General features: G+C 42.3%; 1 protein-coding gene across 46 annotated transcripts in view; it reads right to left on the reverse strand.

Moving 5' to 3' along the window:
- The window catches only part of LPP (LIM domain containing preferred translocation partner in lipoma), a 657,925-nt gene that overhangs the window by 430,003 nt on the left and 212,357 nt on the right, over nucleotides 1-15,565 (reverse strand). For all 46 annotated transcript variants that reach the window (XM_072752457.1, XM_072752453.1, XM_072752428.1 and 43 more), the window contains one exon: nucleotides 5,765-5,966. In XM_072752457.1, the coding sequence (XP_072608558.1) occupies nucleotides 5,765-5,957 (193 nt within the window). In that variant the 5' untranslated portion in view covers nucleotides 5,958-5,966. The remainder of the gene's footprint in view (nucleotides 1-5,764; nucleotides 5,967-15,565) is intronic.

A 15,565-nucleotide genomic window follows, 5' to 3' on the forward strand; every position in this document is an offset into this window, starting at 1 on the left:
CAAAATGTCAATCACATCTGTTACAACTTACTCAGAGAGCCATGGCAAGAATCACCTTTGAAGAATGAAATGACAGTGAGTATGGAAGTATAGGATAAACTATAAAGGGCTGTCCAAATACAAAGGGATTCTACTGAAACAGTCCTCTTGAATTTGTACCCTAGGCAGTAGATTTTTCTAAAAATCTTATATAAAAAATGTTTTTCAGGACGCCTGAGTGGCTCAGTGGTTGAGCCTCTGCCTTCGGCTCAGGTATGATCCTGGAGTCCTGGGATCCAGTCCCACATCAGGTTCCCTGCAGGGAGCCTGCTTCTCTCTCTGCCTGTGTCTGCCTCTCTCTCTATGTCTCTTGTGAATAAATAAATAAAATCTTTAAAAAATATATTTTTCAAAGGAACTTTAGAAATTGGAGAAAATAAACTTCAGGCTACAGGACAACCCAAAACTTACAAATTTGGAAATATTACAAGTGATTCTATATGAGAATCTACTGTAATTATCACATTTCATTCGACCAGAGTATTGAAAGAGAAAAAGACTGTGTGTACGTGTGTGTGTGTGTGTGTGTGTGTGTGTGTGTGTGTGTGTGTATGTATTTCCAATTCCCAAAGTTGCAATGACAGGAAATTTTCAGAACCATCTCAAGAAAATAATGTATTAGCAAAGTAGGAAGGCTCACTGGTATCTACCAAGAATAGAAAAAGAAAGATCTATATACCCTGTCCTGCCATCAAAGTCTAAGGCTTTATGTTTTTGGTTTGGTTTTGTTCTTGCAAATTTGGAGAAGACAGAAGACCCAGATTATAGGATACAGAACATTACTGGCTAGTACTTGAAAGACCAGGAAAAAAAATGCATTATCTTCTTGTCCTCATCAGTCTAAAATAGAAGATAATGAGACAAAATCATACATACATAGCAACCATCCCACAAAAAAAAAAAAAAAAAAGATACAGGCATTTAACAGTAAAAACTTTGTAAGAAGGCAAAACAATAAAAAAGATATATGGGCTCATAATCATATAGTACTAAACATGAGAAGGCATTTGGAAATGCAGGGTCACTCAGAGAGGACGGAGGAGATACAAATTCTTAAAGAATATCTGTGGAAAGTCTGAGAAAAATGGTAGCAAAACACAAGTATTTGAAGGCCTAAAGAGCAAGTAACTGGGAAAAAGAGCCCCCACTTCTCAGTGTGCCAAAGCCCTTTAGAGAAAGGTTATTAGCAGAATACATTGTAAAAGGAAATTATGACAGTGGGACTCCCAGCAATCTCAGTTGGGAAAGCCTGACTCTGGATTTCGGGGTTGTGAGTTTAAGCCCCAAGCTGGGTGTAGAGATTACTTAAATAAGTAAACAAATTTTTAAAAAGAGAGAAAAATCATGACATATGGGATCCCATAAATATAAGTTGATGTGCAAACATGTGGGTACTTAGCCACTCTTAGAATTTAAAAATGAGGAGCACCTGAGTGGTCAGTGGTTGAGTGTCTGCCTTCAGCTCAGGTCGTGGTCCCAGGGTCCTGGGATCGAGTTCCGCAGCAGGCTCCCTGCTGCCTCTCTCTCTGTGTCTCTCATGAATAAACAAATAAAATTTTTAAAAAAAAAGAATTTAAAAATGAGAAATCAAACCCCCAGACATTGCAGACATTATTAATGCCAAGGTAAGAAACAGAATTGAAAGCTTCCCGACAGGGCAGCCCAGGTGGCTCAGCAGTTTAGAGCCGCTTTCAGCCCAGGGCGTGATCCTGGAGACCCGGGATCAAGTCCCACGTTGGGCTCCCCGCATGGAGCCTGCTTCTCCCTCTGCCTGTGTATCTGCCTCTGTGTGTGTGTGTGTGTGTGTGTGTGTGTGTGTGTGTCTCATGAATAAATAAATCTTTAAAGAAAGAAAGCTTCCAGGCAGCAGTGGTTTAACAACTCCTGGACTAAAAAGCTTAAGGAGTGGGTACAGGAGAGTAAAAACAATCCAAACAGGTAGGTGGAGCTATAGAACCCTAACACCTGATAGGTAGCTGTGCAGCGGGGATCTGTGCCTGAAGAAGCAGGTTTACTTTGCTATGGGGCTTAAGCATTACCCCGAACATTACAGAGTACCTAGGATGTAACAGGTATCCTGCTGGGTATCAGCAGGAGCAAAGGCATGAGCCAGGCATCCCTGCCTCCAAGAGCTCCTGGTCCACTGAAGGAGACAGGCTCTTTTACAAGGAAGGCACATCGTGCTAAGAACTCTATGAGGTAGATAAAGAGGTTATGGCATAGTGAGAAAGAGTCCTCACTAGAATACGGTCCAAGGTCCTGTATGACTCTGGACTCAGACAGAGAGGACCCAAGCTCAGCCCTGAGCAGACCACATACCTCTGAGCAAATAACTTCTACCCTCTGCCCTGTGCTCCTCACATTTACACCAGAGAGAGGTAGACTGTATCTTTTTCTGCTAATTCTAACTCTTATGTCTTTGCAGTTAAGCTTCATAGACGTCAGGCTCTGAACCAAGTTATGAAGGAAAAGACTCCAGGGGCAGAAATGGAGGAGAGCATTACTAATGGCAAAGAACAGGTGAGCTGAGGCATACGACCCTGGCATCTTCAGTACATAAAAACTGTGTTACCTACTGTCTGGGGACTTCGCTAATGGCACAGGACATTCGAAATGGATACCCTCCCCCCCCCCCCCAAAAAAAAGAAGAAGAAAGAAAAGGAAAATGTTTATAAACTTAAAAAAAATGTATAAAGATTTAAACAAAAACGAACACAAATGATGAAAGTGTTTAGCATAGCAGAGAATGCACTAACATTTAAATTATTTTTCTTTTTTTCTTTTTTTCTAACATTTAAATTAAATAGAAAGTAAAGCAAACCTCACACTTCCAACAAATATCATGTCATAATACTGAGCAGATGAAGAGATGCAGCTTCATTTAAAAACAAAGTCTGAATATCCATGAACCTTTCCCCATATTTATCTTTAAAATGTATATATGCAAGGGAAATTTCTTCTTTCACGTATTCAAAAAAGGTTATATTAAAAAAAAGAGAGAGAGAGGGAGATTGGCAGAATTGCAAGAAAGAATCAAGACTTCAGAAATTAAATGAGACTGAGTTGCTTCAAAGGCGGATGCCACATTCCAAACTGTTTATCACAAGAGAAGAATCACTGAGCAGAGCACTCACCCATCCAGCCATCCGCCATCCATCCAAATATATACATACATGAGAACATACAGACATACATTTGACCATACACAATCCTTCCTACCAAAAACACAGTAGCATAATAGGAGCCAAGAGGAACATAAGGACGAGTGAGAAACCATGTCTTGTTGCTTAAATGGGGAAACAAAGCTTACATTCTTACAAGGAAGTATCCCCATCACATGGGGCGTGCATGCCACATATGCCAAGAAGAGAAGAACAAGCAGTACAGCACCTGGGTAAGGACAACAGCCTTGCTTCAGAAACTGAAGAGCCACAAAACCATAGAGAATGTCACCTCTCCTCCCTAAACTCCCATTTCCCATTTTCCACGGGAAGAACATAGACTTACCTCATAGGATTCTATGAGGCGGACATAAAATGATAGTGAAGCAGCACAGCATCTCACGTAGACTACAACGTGTTGAACTATGACAGAGCAAGAGCAGGAAAAAAAAAAGCAGAAACGTGAGAGTCACAGAATCAGATGTACCTGGAACCCCAGGCAAGGGAATGATTACTTTGGATGTAGGCCATCTCTGGCCATTTTGGAGAGGGCAACCCAAGTAGGATGTTGACAGGTGACAAAATGGGTGGGTGTGGAATGCTGAGAAAGAGCAAATGGCTGTGGGCTACAGAGTTCTGCACAGGCTGTCAGGGTCCCCAGAGAACGAGACAGGCAGTGAGCAAACTTCACAGAATCCAGTAAGGAGAACAGGGCATCTCAAGAGCAGAGAGCCAGTCACCCAAGGGGCCAACCCACTGCAGGTCACAGCATTCAGGATGAAGGATGAAGGAGTCTGAAAGGAGACCACGACATGCTCCTCTGTCTCCCATATGTCATGGATTAGCCTACTTGATATAGGACCTGCCTCCACGCCACCCCTCAGGTGGGGGGCGGTCATCACAACGACTAAGCCTTCCCCATACATTTGCCTCCTGCTCCAAGAGGAAACCTATCTTCTTCCTTTCATGTTAGAAGGAAGTTGACTTCAGCTCTCCCCAAAGATGAGGAGACAAAATAACCATCCCCCAGTAAGCAAAGCAGGGAAAATATTGAGAAAACAAATAAGAAAGCCAACCTATGGTCTCTCCTGTCCTGGTAAGGGGAGATTCTCTTCCAAATCCCAACATGAGTCCTGCAATCACTAAAGCGCCACCGCTGAAGAACAAAGAAAACCAGTACTGCTAAGTCTTGGACTGACTGTAGAGAGAATTTCCTTCAAGGTCTGTAAAACTCAGACACTGCCATGGAGATTAGTAGAGCACCAAGAGTGCCACTTCCTGTTTTTCCACAGTAGCTCTCTGATGGTCTTGCTGTTGCCTTCTCTGGAAAAAAGGATTCCCAAAGATCCATGGCCCCAGCTCCGGAGTGCACGCTGATGCCTGACTTCCCTACCACCTGCCTATGCATCCAGCCCCCTCACACAAACCAGATACCTGCGTGAGGCGTTGACTCCAGAAGTCCTTCAATGCTAATGAGAATACCAAGAGAGGAGTGAAGTGTTTCTTAGGGGCAGGGAGAGGACTAGGAGGAAAAGAGACAGGCTGAACTATACCACAGAGTGTGAAAGAGTCTCACAACCACTGCGGAAAAAAACACACTCATGCCACCCAAGAAGTAATAAGATACATCATGCCTGCCAGGGTAACGTAAGGTCTTTTTTTTTGGGGGGGGGGGTGTTGGGGGAAGGGTGAGGGAGAAAACAGAGAAAGGGGTGCTCAATCTCCTTTCACTGTCTCTTCACTCTCAGCTCCCAGAAGTTTACCGTTACTCCTCTGTTGTCAGTTATGTCATCGTTTCGCAGATTTGGATGAGCTGCTGACACTGATTGGTAAAAATATGGAAACTCTTCAACCAAACAGTACAGCACTCCTCATGCTGCCTGTGAGGCTCAGTGTATGAACATACAGGTACATGGACACCTGAGATGCGGAGCTCACATGGCTCATCCAACTCCGCTTTATGCAAATTGAATGTTCTGCTGTTACAACCCCTAGAATTAGGCTTCGTTCACATTTGCCTGACACTTTCAACAAATGCGGATCTCACACAGGTCTCCAGACAACTTTATGCTACAGCAGCCTAGGTGAGTCCTAACAATTTTAGTCTTCACAATTCCAGGTGCCTCAGGGGGTTCACTTCAAATGAGTTTCCCATCAGAGCACTTCTTGGCAGCACGTGGGGACACATGTCTAACATCAAGAGGGAGGGGCAACTGGGTGGCACACAGTCGCCACAAGACAATGAGATGGGGTGGGAGATAACAGAGTAGAAGGGAACTGAGATGAACGAAGAGACCAGGGTTCTAGTTTCAGCTACAGCCCTAAGTCACTGAATAACCACAGCTGTAGAACCCCTAAGAGGTCTCACTTTCTTTATCCCTAAAAGAAATGTTGGCTTTGGTGGTTTCTAGATGTTTCTTTTGACTCTGACAGTCCATTAACTATGATAAGCACACTGAATTCTTGAGCTACCTTTTCCCGACAAAACATCATGAAAATAAATCGCTTTTATTATATTGAACTCTCCCACTTCGGATACCCGACTCTAAAATCCTCCCACTTACCTTCACCACCAGGCTGCTTGTATGGGTTGTACTTGGGCTTTGGAGCAACTACTGGTGCAAACTTCTTGGGTGGTTGTTGTGTGGACACCGAAATGCTGGGGGTCCCAAAGGCATGGGTGGTCTCCATCCGAGCAGGCACATGGCCAAGGGGTTCACCGGTGCTTTTGGGTGGCAGCCAAGATGGGTGAGACATCGTTGTAATCTGGAACCAGAAAGAAATAAACAGTCGGTTTACAAAAGCATGAAAATGGAGGCGGCCGGCCTCAGTTCCACATTCTTTCATCTTAATCCATACTTAGTGAAACCTTGACAAAGCTCTCTGAGAAGGCGACAAAGAGAGAAAAAGTGAAAGAGAGGAGGAATAGAAGGAGGAAGATGAAGAAAAACTGACTTTCACTGGAAGAGAAAATAGCACAGTCCCCTCCACCAATCTTGAGCACCTCTTCTGACAATTACCTATTCAGTGTCTACCACTCTTCGGGAAATAGATATGATAAGAAATGGTCCCTAACCTGAAGAAGTTTCTTTTTTAAAAAAAGATTTTATTTATTTATTCATGAGAGATACAGAGAGGCAGAGACATAGATGCAGAAGCAGGCTCCATTCAGGGAGCCCAATGAGGGACTCAATCCCAGGACCTCAGGATCATGACCTGAGCCGAAGGCAGATGCTCAACCACTGAGCCACCCAGGCACCCCCAGAAGAAGTTCCTATGGGAGGAAACTCTGATCCCAGGAAGGCTGGAAAAAATCTTCAATTTTATTAATAACCTATTAAAAGGGATACCACACATCAAGTAAATCATGATTAAGTTACCTAAGTGAGGTGATACTGCCTAAGAGGGATCAAAATAAATAAAAGTGTTTCTGGGATGCAGAAAAAAGGTAAGATTACTTCCGTCTGGGCACAGAATGCAGATCTCATTAATGAGATGTCCCTGAGATGGGGCCCTGAGTGCTGAGCGGAGGTCAGCCTGAACCAGGTCAACAACATGGCACCATGGGCAGCAAAGAACACAGCACTTAACGTTTGGTGCGACTGGGGAGGGAAGAAGGAGAAGTAGCTAGCAAACAAGTAAAACATGGGATGGAACCAAAGTACACACAGCTTTGCACTCTAGCCTGGGGAACCTGAACGTCATCAGTCAGCATCAAGGAAGCACCAGAAGTTTATTCTTGAAACAATGGCCTAACCAGCGCCCATCAGGATGCTTTCAGATGATCCCTCTGTAGGGGCAGTTATGCTCCCCACCCAGGGGCACTTGCAAATGGGGGGGGGGGGGACCCTGTTTGCACAAAGCCTAGGACCACACTGGCACTTACTAGCTAAGGGCTAGCAATATTCAACACCTATGATGAACAGGTCAGCCCCCCAGGACTAGAGAACATCTGTGAAAAACTAAAATCGGGCAAAGCAGCCCAGCCAAAGTGCAGTTCTGATCATATTACAATACACTGTATGAGGAAAGAAACATGCTGTCTTGCATGTCAGGGTAAGCCAGTCACCCCTCCAGGCAGCCTGCAGGCTGGGGCTGAGCCTCCCAGAAGGCTTGCTGAGGAGGAGGGCTCTCTAAGCCTGATTGCAACAGCTCTCCAGCACAGGGAGGCCCGGAAGGCACCCTGCACCGGCTCCCAGCCCCAAATCCACCCAGTAATTTATTAATTGAACTGAATTAATTGAGAGGGCTACATGATTACCTCCAGATGTCTGTAAAGACAAAGAACACTGGAAATGCAGGGAAAAATAAAGGCCAGGGAGAGACGGGTGACAAAGAGGGATGGGGCAGGGCGTTGGCTAAGGTAGCATCAGGGGGGAGGGCCCTGACCTTGAACAGCCAGACCCCTCCCCCATAGCACTGCCTCGGGTACCCCAACTCCCTTGAAATTACGACAAAACCTTGTTCTCCCTAACTCCCGAGTTTTAAGACAACCGATGAGCTAACACTACTAAAGGGTTTTATATCCTATATAGTGGTATGCAAAGGAAGAGAAAGAAAACTGTTGGAGTTGGAGTGTAATTTTCCAGTGAAAGGGGATGACTCGGATCAAAGAGGAAGGCTCTAACCTAGGGATCTGGAGGCTTCTGTTACTGAAGCCAGTGGGGACAGGGACTTTCACTCTGGTTGCAGGGCCCTGCCTTTCTTCTTCCTCCCTTGTACCGTGTGCACAGGCAAGGTACAGACACTTGTTAAGCTGTGGGTTCCTTGAAAGGGCAAGGACCGTATTTTACATATTCCTAAAATCACCATGAAGGCCCAGCACAAAACCAACATAGAAAACAACCATGAATCTGGTTTACTCATTGTTCTCAACCCCAGCTGCACATGTATAATCATTTAAGAAGATTAAAAAAAAAAAAAAAGCACATCTCTTAAGGATTGAGAAACACTAGGTTTTGTGTATGTATTTTTTTTTTTAATTGAGTCTTAGTCTTCTACTGAAAGGGGATGAAAGTGTCTGTTCTGCTTTCAACATGACTAAAGTGAGCATAGGTCAGCACCAAGTAGGATAAAATAAAGATTTGAAAACTTTCATGTGCCATGCACATTTGCAGTATAAATTTTATTTGTACATTTTAAAAATGGGTTAATATCATCCTTGCAACTTTTCTATAAATCTGAAGTTATTCCAAAATAGAAACTTTAAAAAAATGGGTTAATATAGGATGCAGTGATTTCTAAAGCAAAGAGGCACATTTCCAGATCAATTCTACATTGCCAATTGACTGTAGAATCCTGGCTTTTTCAGATATGCCACAGATATAAAAGAACAGGCAACTTCTGGGAAAGTATAAAAAAAATGAAAACTTAAGCATCGATATGCAAATAATGGACTCATCTTTACAGTTATCCCCAATACCTCATATTACCCTGATAATGCCCTCCCCATGGAGATACCCTCAGTTCCACCTCTTGAGAGTACCAGGGTCTGGCCATCTATCTGTCTGCAGATGACCTCAATGGCATCTCCTGTACCATTCCTCTATGTGTCCACAGTGGTCCAGTGACACAATTCACAACATTTGTAATGAATGTTCCTGACCCCACAGCCTTACTCCTGCTGCACCCACCATCTACACTGCCATTTCCATCCCTTCACTTTCTACCAAGCCCTATTGTTTTTATCTTGACCCAGCTCAAATGTCTCTGACGCTGTGAACACGTCCCTAACTCACCACCCACCCCCCCAAAAATGAGTAGCTTAATTCCAGGTTCTTTAGTACTTGTATCACACTTAAGCAATCCACATGGATGACCCAATAACGTGGCAGCTTCCGAGTAGTCTCATTAAATGAGCACAATGCCTGGCTAGGAAGCCTCTAGAAAGCTATATTACAGATAAAGGAGCAGATGGATGAATGTTGATCTTTTCAGCTACTCATCCCTCTTTAGAATGTCTATATCTCCCTTCTTAAGCCTCCACTGAAACAGTCATCTCTATTTCTCTCCGTTACCTTAGCAATGTAATGAATCATGTTGATAGAAATCCAGATATTGAACCATCTCTGCATTTCTAGAAAAAATCCTACTAAGTCACAGTTACAGTATTTTGATATGTGATGAATCAAACATGGTATTTTATAGAGAATTTTTGTACACATAATCATGAGTAAGATCATTCTATAGTGTTGTTTCTCTAATTGTTTTCCTTATCATTATTAGGTTTCATATGAGGGTTCTACATCCATTTCTACTGTTTGGATTTGTTCAATAATGATGAGATTAAAATTATCTGATCTGTAAAAGTTTATCAGAACTTAGTGTAAAGTTTGGATGTGATACTTTCTTTAATAACAGATCTTAATCATATTTCCAGGAACTTCTATGATAGCTGCAGCTGCCTTACGCTTCTTGTGAGGTTAGTTTCAATATTCTGACAGAAATTTATCCAATTCTTCTAGGTTTGCTGTCCCTCCATTTCCATCTAGCTACCTCTCAATTAAAAATGATATCTCATCTACTGTGCAGCATTTAGATCCTGAGCATCACTTCCCACTAATCTTTAAAGACATAACTCATGTTTTCTATCATCCAGTTCAAGTGGATACTGTACTCAGAGTAACAGAATACATTACCCTGTCTCTCTGCTTGCCTAGATCCCAAACTAAACTCTTAGATCCTTAAGAGCATAAAGAATTATCACTCTCAAGTCCCAGGGCCTAATACATGATAGACACTCAATAAAAATGTCTGTTAATTTAATGAATGAATAACTTTATTTGCCTGGCATCTGAGCTCCAGATGAATCAGATTCTCATCCTGTACTGAGATGAATCAGATTCTCATCCTGTACTCAAGAAGCTTAAAGCCTACCTGCAGAAGAGATATTTATATATGTGAAAAGAGAAAGAAAGCAATACACAGCATACAAAAAGAACTGGGGTGTGTGACAGGAGCTAACATAGGGAGGGGTTGCCCCTGCCAAGGACTTTGAAAGCTGGCTGGTTCAGAAAGATAAATGGAGCAACAAAGATAATGCCTGGAAATAATGTAAGCTCAAGGAAGAAGCAAGGTCTTTCCATAGGACAGGGAACAGACCAGTTGTACTAAAATGAGGGACTTATGGAGAGTATTTGGGGAAAAGGTTTGGAAGATAAATTGAGCTTGCTTTTTAAAGGCTTTCTGCAGAGAAATAAGAAGCTAGAACTTTAATCTTTGAACAGTCATCCAACAAGAGAAAAAACTCTATATATGAAACATGAACCGGTTCAGGATGGATCTAAGGAAGATGATAAACACAACTGCACAGACATAGAGTCTCCAGGTCCCCAGTTCTAGTCTCAAGTTGGCCATTGTGACCTTTAACAACAGAGGATACTCATTTGCAAAATGAATGTCTGTAAAGTCCCAATCAGCTCTAATACTCTACAGTGCTTTCCTTCTCTGAAACCTGAATTACAGCCCTTTATGTTGATACATGGGTTTGAAGAAAGCTCACAAGGTTAGTGAACAGATGAACTAGCACATGTCAGTTGGGGTTTCTCAGCTTCTTCAAGAACGACCAACATAAACACAAAGATAAGCAGTGGTGAGAGCTGGTTTTGCTGGACCAAAACTCACCCTGCTCTTACTTCCTCTGGTTCTAGGTCAGTTTCACTATAAGCTGACAATCATTGCGAAAGCAAGAAGTGAAAGGGAAGATCTCCACAGGGGCTGCAAAAATACGCAAACACCATCACAAGAGAGGCAAACAAGAGAAATGGGCCTGGTCTGAGTGAAATGCCTACTGCTGGAGGGAGGCTGAGAGCTGGGCCCCCTGAGCACTGGACTTTCAGGAACTGTTGTCACATGCAAAGCGATGAAGAAGAACCTAAAGAGCTTCACTTATTATCCTCTCTCCACTCCACGCTCTTGGTCTTCTCCTTCTAGCTGTTCAATGGGTACAAAAATGCCATGGCCTGACAATAAATAGCAAGAGTTCATTGAGGACTTACTATACGCCAAGCAATTTTCTAACAGTCTTGACTATTATACAAGGTAGGGTCATCATTCTGCACATTCAGCAGATCAGGAAAGGTAAGACTAGAAGAGTTAAATAATTTGCTCAAAGATATACACACTGACAAGGAGCAGAGCTGAAGCCTGGACACAGATCTTCAACCTCAAATCCATGGTCTTCATCATGGTACCACTTTCCTGTTTGGAGAGAAATACATACACACACACACACACACACACACACACACACACCACAATCCAAAGTAGATTTTGCTCTTATCTCCATTCCTAGCTCCTGGATCTCAGCCATAATATCTTCTCTACTCTGTTCCACCAAATAACCATCATGAGCCACAGGATCCCATACTGATGAAGCCAAGAATCTGACCAAACTAAGCAAAGCACAACAGAGCACAAACAGCCACAAAAGGCCATATGATGACCAAGACCTTTCCTCTGCAGGTGAGAAAACAGGGCTACATGTAAAGTGAGATTTAATATTTTTTTAAAAGCCACTAAGCTTCTCTAAAGATACTGTGTGAATGACAAGTCATTGTCAGCCACAAAAATAGAACTAACTAGTGTTTGCTCAAGTTTTTCTTCTTTCCTAAAGTCAATATCGTACACTTCTTTAAACATTTACATAGATCATCAAAATTTAAAACCAACCAACCAATCATTCCATGGCATCATCTAACACCAAGTACTATAAGCTTAAAGTATAATTTTCAAGACTACCTATACACTAGACTTATCTGAGGAATCTTTTTGTGTGTGTTCTGATTGAAGGGTTGAAAATAATTGTCTTAGAGCATCTATATTAATCTTTAAATCATGTTGCATCAGTCCCTAAATCTCTTTTGCCAGTTAACCCAGAGCCTGGCTCTTGGTCAATGTTTGCTAATTAATGAATGATACTGAAGGAAGAGACAAGTTTTAACATACTATTTTAGTGGTAGAAAATTTGAGAGACTGAGGTGCTAACTGACTTAAAGATCAGAAGTAGCTGATGGGATACTAAAGTTCAGAATTCATGTCCCTTAGCAATATTTTCTTTCTTTAAACAAGCAATAGGGATGCCTGGGTGGCTCAGTTGGTTGTGTCTGCTTTCAGCTCAAAACTGAGCTGAGCTTTCACAGTCCTGGGATCAAGCCCCGTGTCGGGCTCCCTGCTCAGCCAGCAGTCTGCTTTCTCCCTCTTCCTCTGCCCAATCCCCTGCTCATGCTTTCTCTCTCTCTAATATTTTTTTTAATCTTTAGAAAGATAAACTAATAAAACAAGCAACAAAGATTTAAAGAATACTTTTTTCTAAACTTTGGAGGTGTTTCACTATCTTTCCCCTTTATCTAAAAGTCAGTACCTATCTACAATTTCAAAACTGCTTTCTTAATGATCTGTTGAAATGGTACCATGTGCCTCCCTCTCTGGGCTACAGCTACTCATCCTTTCTATCTCTCAGTATTGAGCTGGAGGATGCCTTGTCTTCTGAATTAGATCCAGCTTTCAGGTGGAGCTCTGTCATGAGGTTGCAGCGTAGCCTTCCCTCTGTCTGGGATGGCACTGTCCCCCTCTGAAAACAAAGGGGGATTAGACGGATTCGATGAGTAACAACAACCCTACTCACAAACTCTTCTGACCCATGGAAGACCCTGACTGTAGAACAGGCCTCAAACAAGCAAAATCATGGCAACGCCAGATCATGTACAGTTCTCCTCTGAGCTCATCAGTAATAAAGCACAGCCCTCCTTTTTCATTCTTCTTCTTTTTTTGGTCACCTGCTTCCCTGTCTCCTTACTTCCATTCCTCCTCTCACCATTGTGGGAGGGAATCTTAGATTGATCTCAGAGATTACCAAGGTATCAATCAAGATTTATTATGCACAAGTAAATAAGTACTTCAGGCAAACCTTCTCCAAGTGATGTAGGTAAGTCCCCACCAGTGTAATTATGAAGCAGATACACTGTGGCATGTGATGGAAGCGTGGGAAGACAACATTAAAGAATAAGGCAGGCTGGAAATGACACAAATTGTTAGCTGAACAGCAAATGTAATCACTCTTCCTCTGAAGCATCAGGTCAGATGAGAGCCGGAAGGGCAAAGCAGGATCTGCCATGGGCTGAAAATGTCAATGTATTCACTCAACTTCTCTCTACAGGCAACTTTGGCCCAGCACTGGCTAAGCGCCCCATTCTCCGCATGGACAGCTGGCATTACTTGGAAGGGGTGACTACAGAACAACTCTGCAGAAATGCCAAACCTTTATATAGGCTATCGGAGACACAATTGGAAATACTGGAAAAAGCTCTGGACTTAAATGCAGAGGACTCGGGTGTAATTTCTAGCTTACCCACTAATTGACTTGATGATGACTTTAGTCTGTTGACTTCCTTGAACCTCAGTGTCTCTCCCTATCTGTAAAGAAAAAATTAGATGCCTTCTTCCACTCATTCCACCTTTCATGTTCCATGACTCTTCCAACAAGTCTTCAAGTTGAGCTGAGGCTGCTTACAAACCTGTCTCAACTCCTCTAAATCCTACTGACCAGGGAGTGTAAAGTGAAAGGAGGCAGGACAAGAAACCACACATATAATGCCAACCTGCCTTGCACAGAGTTAGTATGAATATCCATTAATGCTAAAGGTGTGATCTCTTTTTTTAATTTTTTCAAAGATTTTATTTTAAGGAATCTCTACACCCAACATTGGGGTCAAACTCACAACCCCACGATCAAGAGTCACATATGCTATCGACTGATCCAACCAGGTGCTTTGGCAAATCCTTTTTAAAACTGAGATATAATTGGGGCACCTGGGTGGCTCAGTTGGTTAGGATCTGCCTTTAGCTCAGGTCATGATCTCAGGGTTCTGGGATCAAGCCCCGATTGGGTTCCCTAATCAGTGCAGAGTCTGCTTCTCCCTCTCCCTCTGCTTATGCTCTCTCTCTTTCTGCCTAATAAATCAATACAATTATTTTTCTTTAAAAAAGTGAGATATAACTAACATGTACTATTGTATCAGTTTTAGGTGTAAACATAATGTTTCAATATATGTGTACATTGTGAAGTGATTATCACAATAAGTTAATATCCATCAGCACACATAGTTATACTATTTTCTCTCTCTCTCTCTCTTTCTCTCTCTCTCTTTTTTAATGATTGCTTATGATTTTTTTAACCTAGCTAGCTTTTATTGTTTTTATCTTTTTATTCTTTAAATTCAATTAATCAACATGTAATGTATTATTAGTTTCAGAGGTAGAGGTCAGTGATTCATCTGTAAAGGCGCAATCCTTATTGCTGGCAACACTGTTAGCGACAAGAAACCCCCCATCGCATCCTGGACCCCAGGTAAACTAAAGAGCAGCAGTGAGGGAAGCATCAGCCCAAACAAGTAAACATTCGCTTCTGATTTAAAAAAAAAGTGAGGCAGAACAGAGATATGTGTCCACACTGACTGAGCTTTCATCTCAGATTCAGAACATCACACAATATGGGAACAGTCGACCATGACAGGGAAACAATAGCACTGGAAGACCAGGACACCCAAAAGAAGGTAAAAAGGAGAATGGAACCAAACCAATTGCTAACTATCATTACCTGCCACAACTTCCATCAGTCACAGGAAAATAGACATGGGTGATAACAAGCCAGTATCAAGAGGTCCAATGGCCAAGAGGTCATAGAGTCTAGCTGTGAGAAATCATACGGACTGATTTGTTCCTTCTAATCAGAAAATTCAAAACCCAAGATTTAGAGAGGCTGGAGCAACTCTTCCAAGGTAACACAGCAGCTAAAACATATCAGAGGATTCATTCAAACCCAGTTGTTCTGCTTCCACAAAGCATTTGCAGTAGAAAAGTTTCACCAGGCAAGCCTGTAAGTCTATTGATTTTTGGATGATAACTAGAAGAGTGGGTAAAAGGTATGAAAGCAAACAGAGGAGTAAAGAATCCCTCTTCCAAGAGTAAGTGGAAAATCAGCACCAAAGTCATGTCACCCTAAGCTCACCCTCAGGTCACATTCCATACCAATGGTTCTACTGGGCTAGGTGACCAAGAAAATATTTACCCTCTCTGGACCTCAGTTTCTCCAGCTCCACAATAGTAAGCCATCAGAAGGTGATCTCCAAAATCCCCTCTCACAACATCATTTTATGCTCTATAATGCTACAGCATGCCTATGAGGTGTACCAGGCTCACAAAAAAAAAATGTGTTCCTAAGGAGGTTTCTCCTAAGTCTCTGATGCTAACAGACTATTTTAATGTCCAAGGCTAAAAGAAAGGGGCAAACAATAATTTGAGACTTTGAGCTCAGAGAATCAACTAAAAGAGGAAATCTGAATTTCCTACAAAGATGAGATTCTGAG

Source organism: Vulpes vulpes, chromosome 3 (genome assembly GCF_048418805.1).
Source record: "Vulpes vulpes isolate BD-2025 chromosome 3, VulVul3, whole genome shotgun sequence".
NCBI lineage: Eukaryota > Metazoa > Chordata > Mammalia > Carnivora > Canidae > Vulpes > Vulpes vulpes.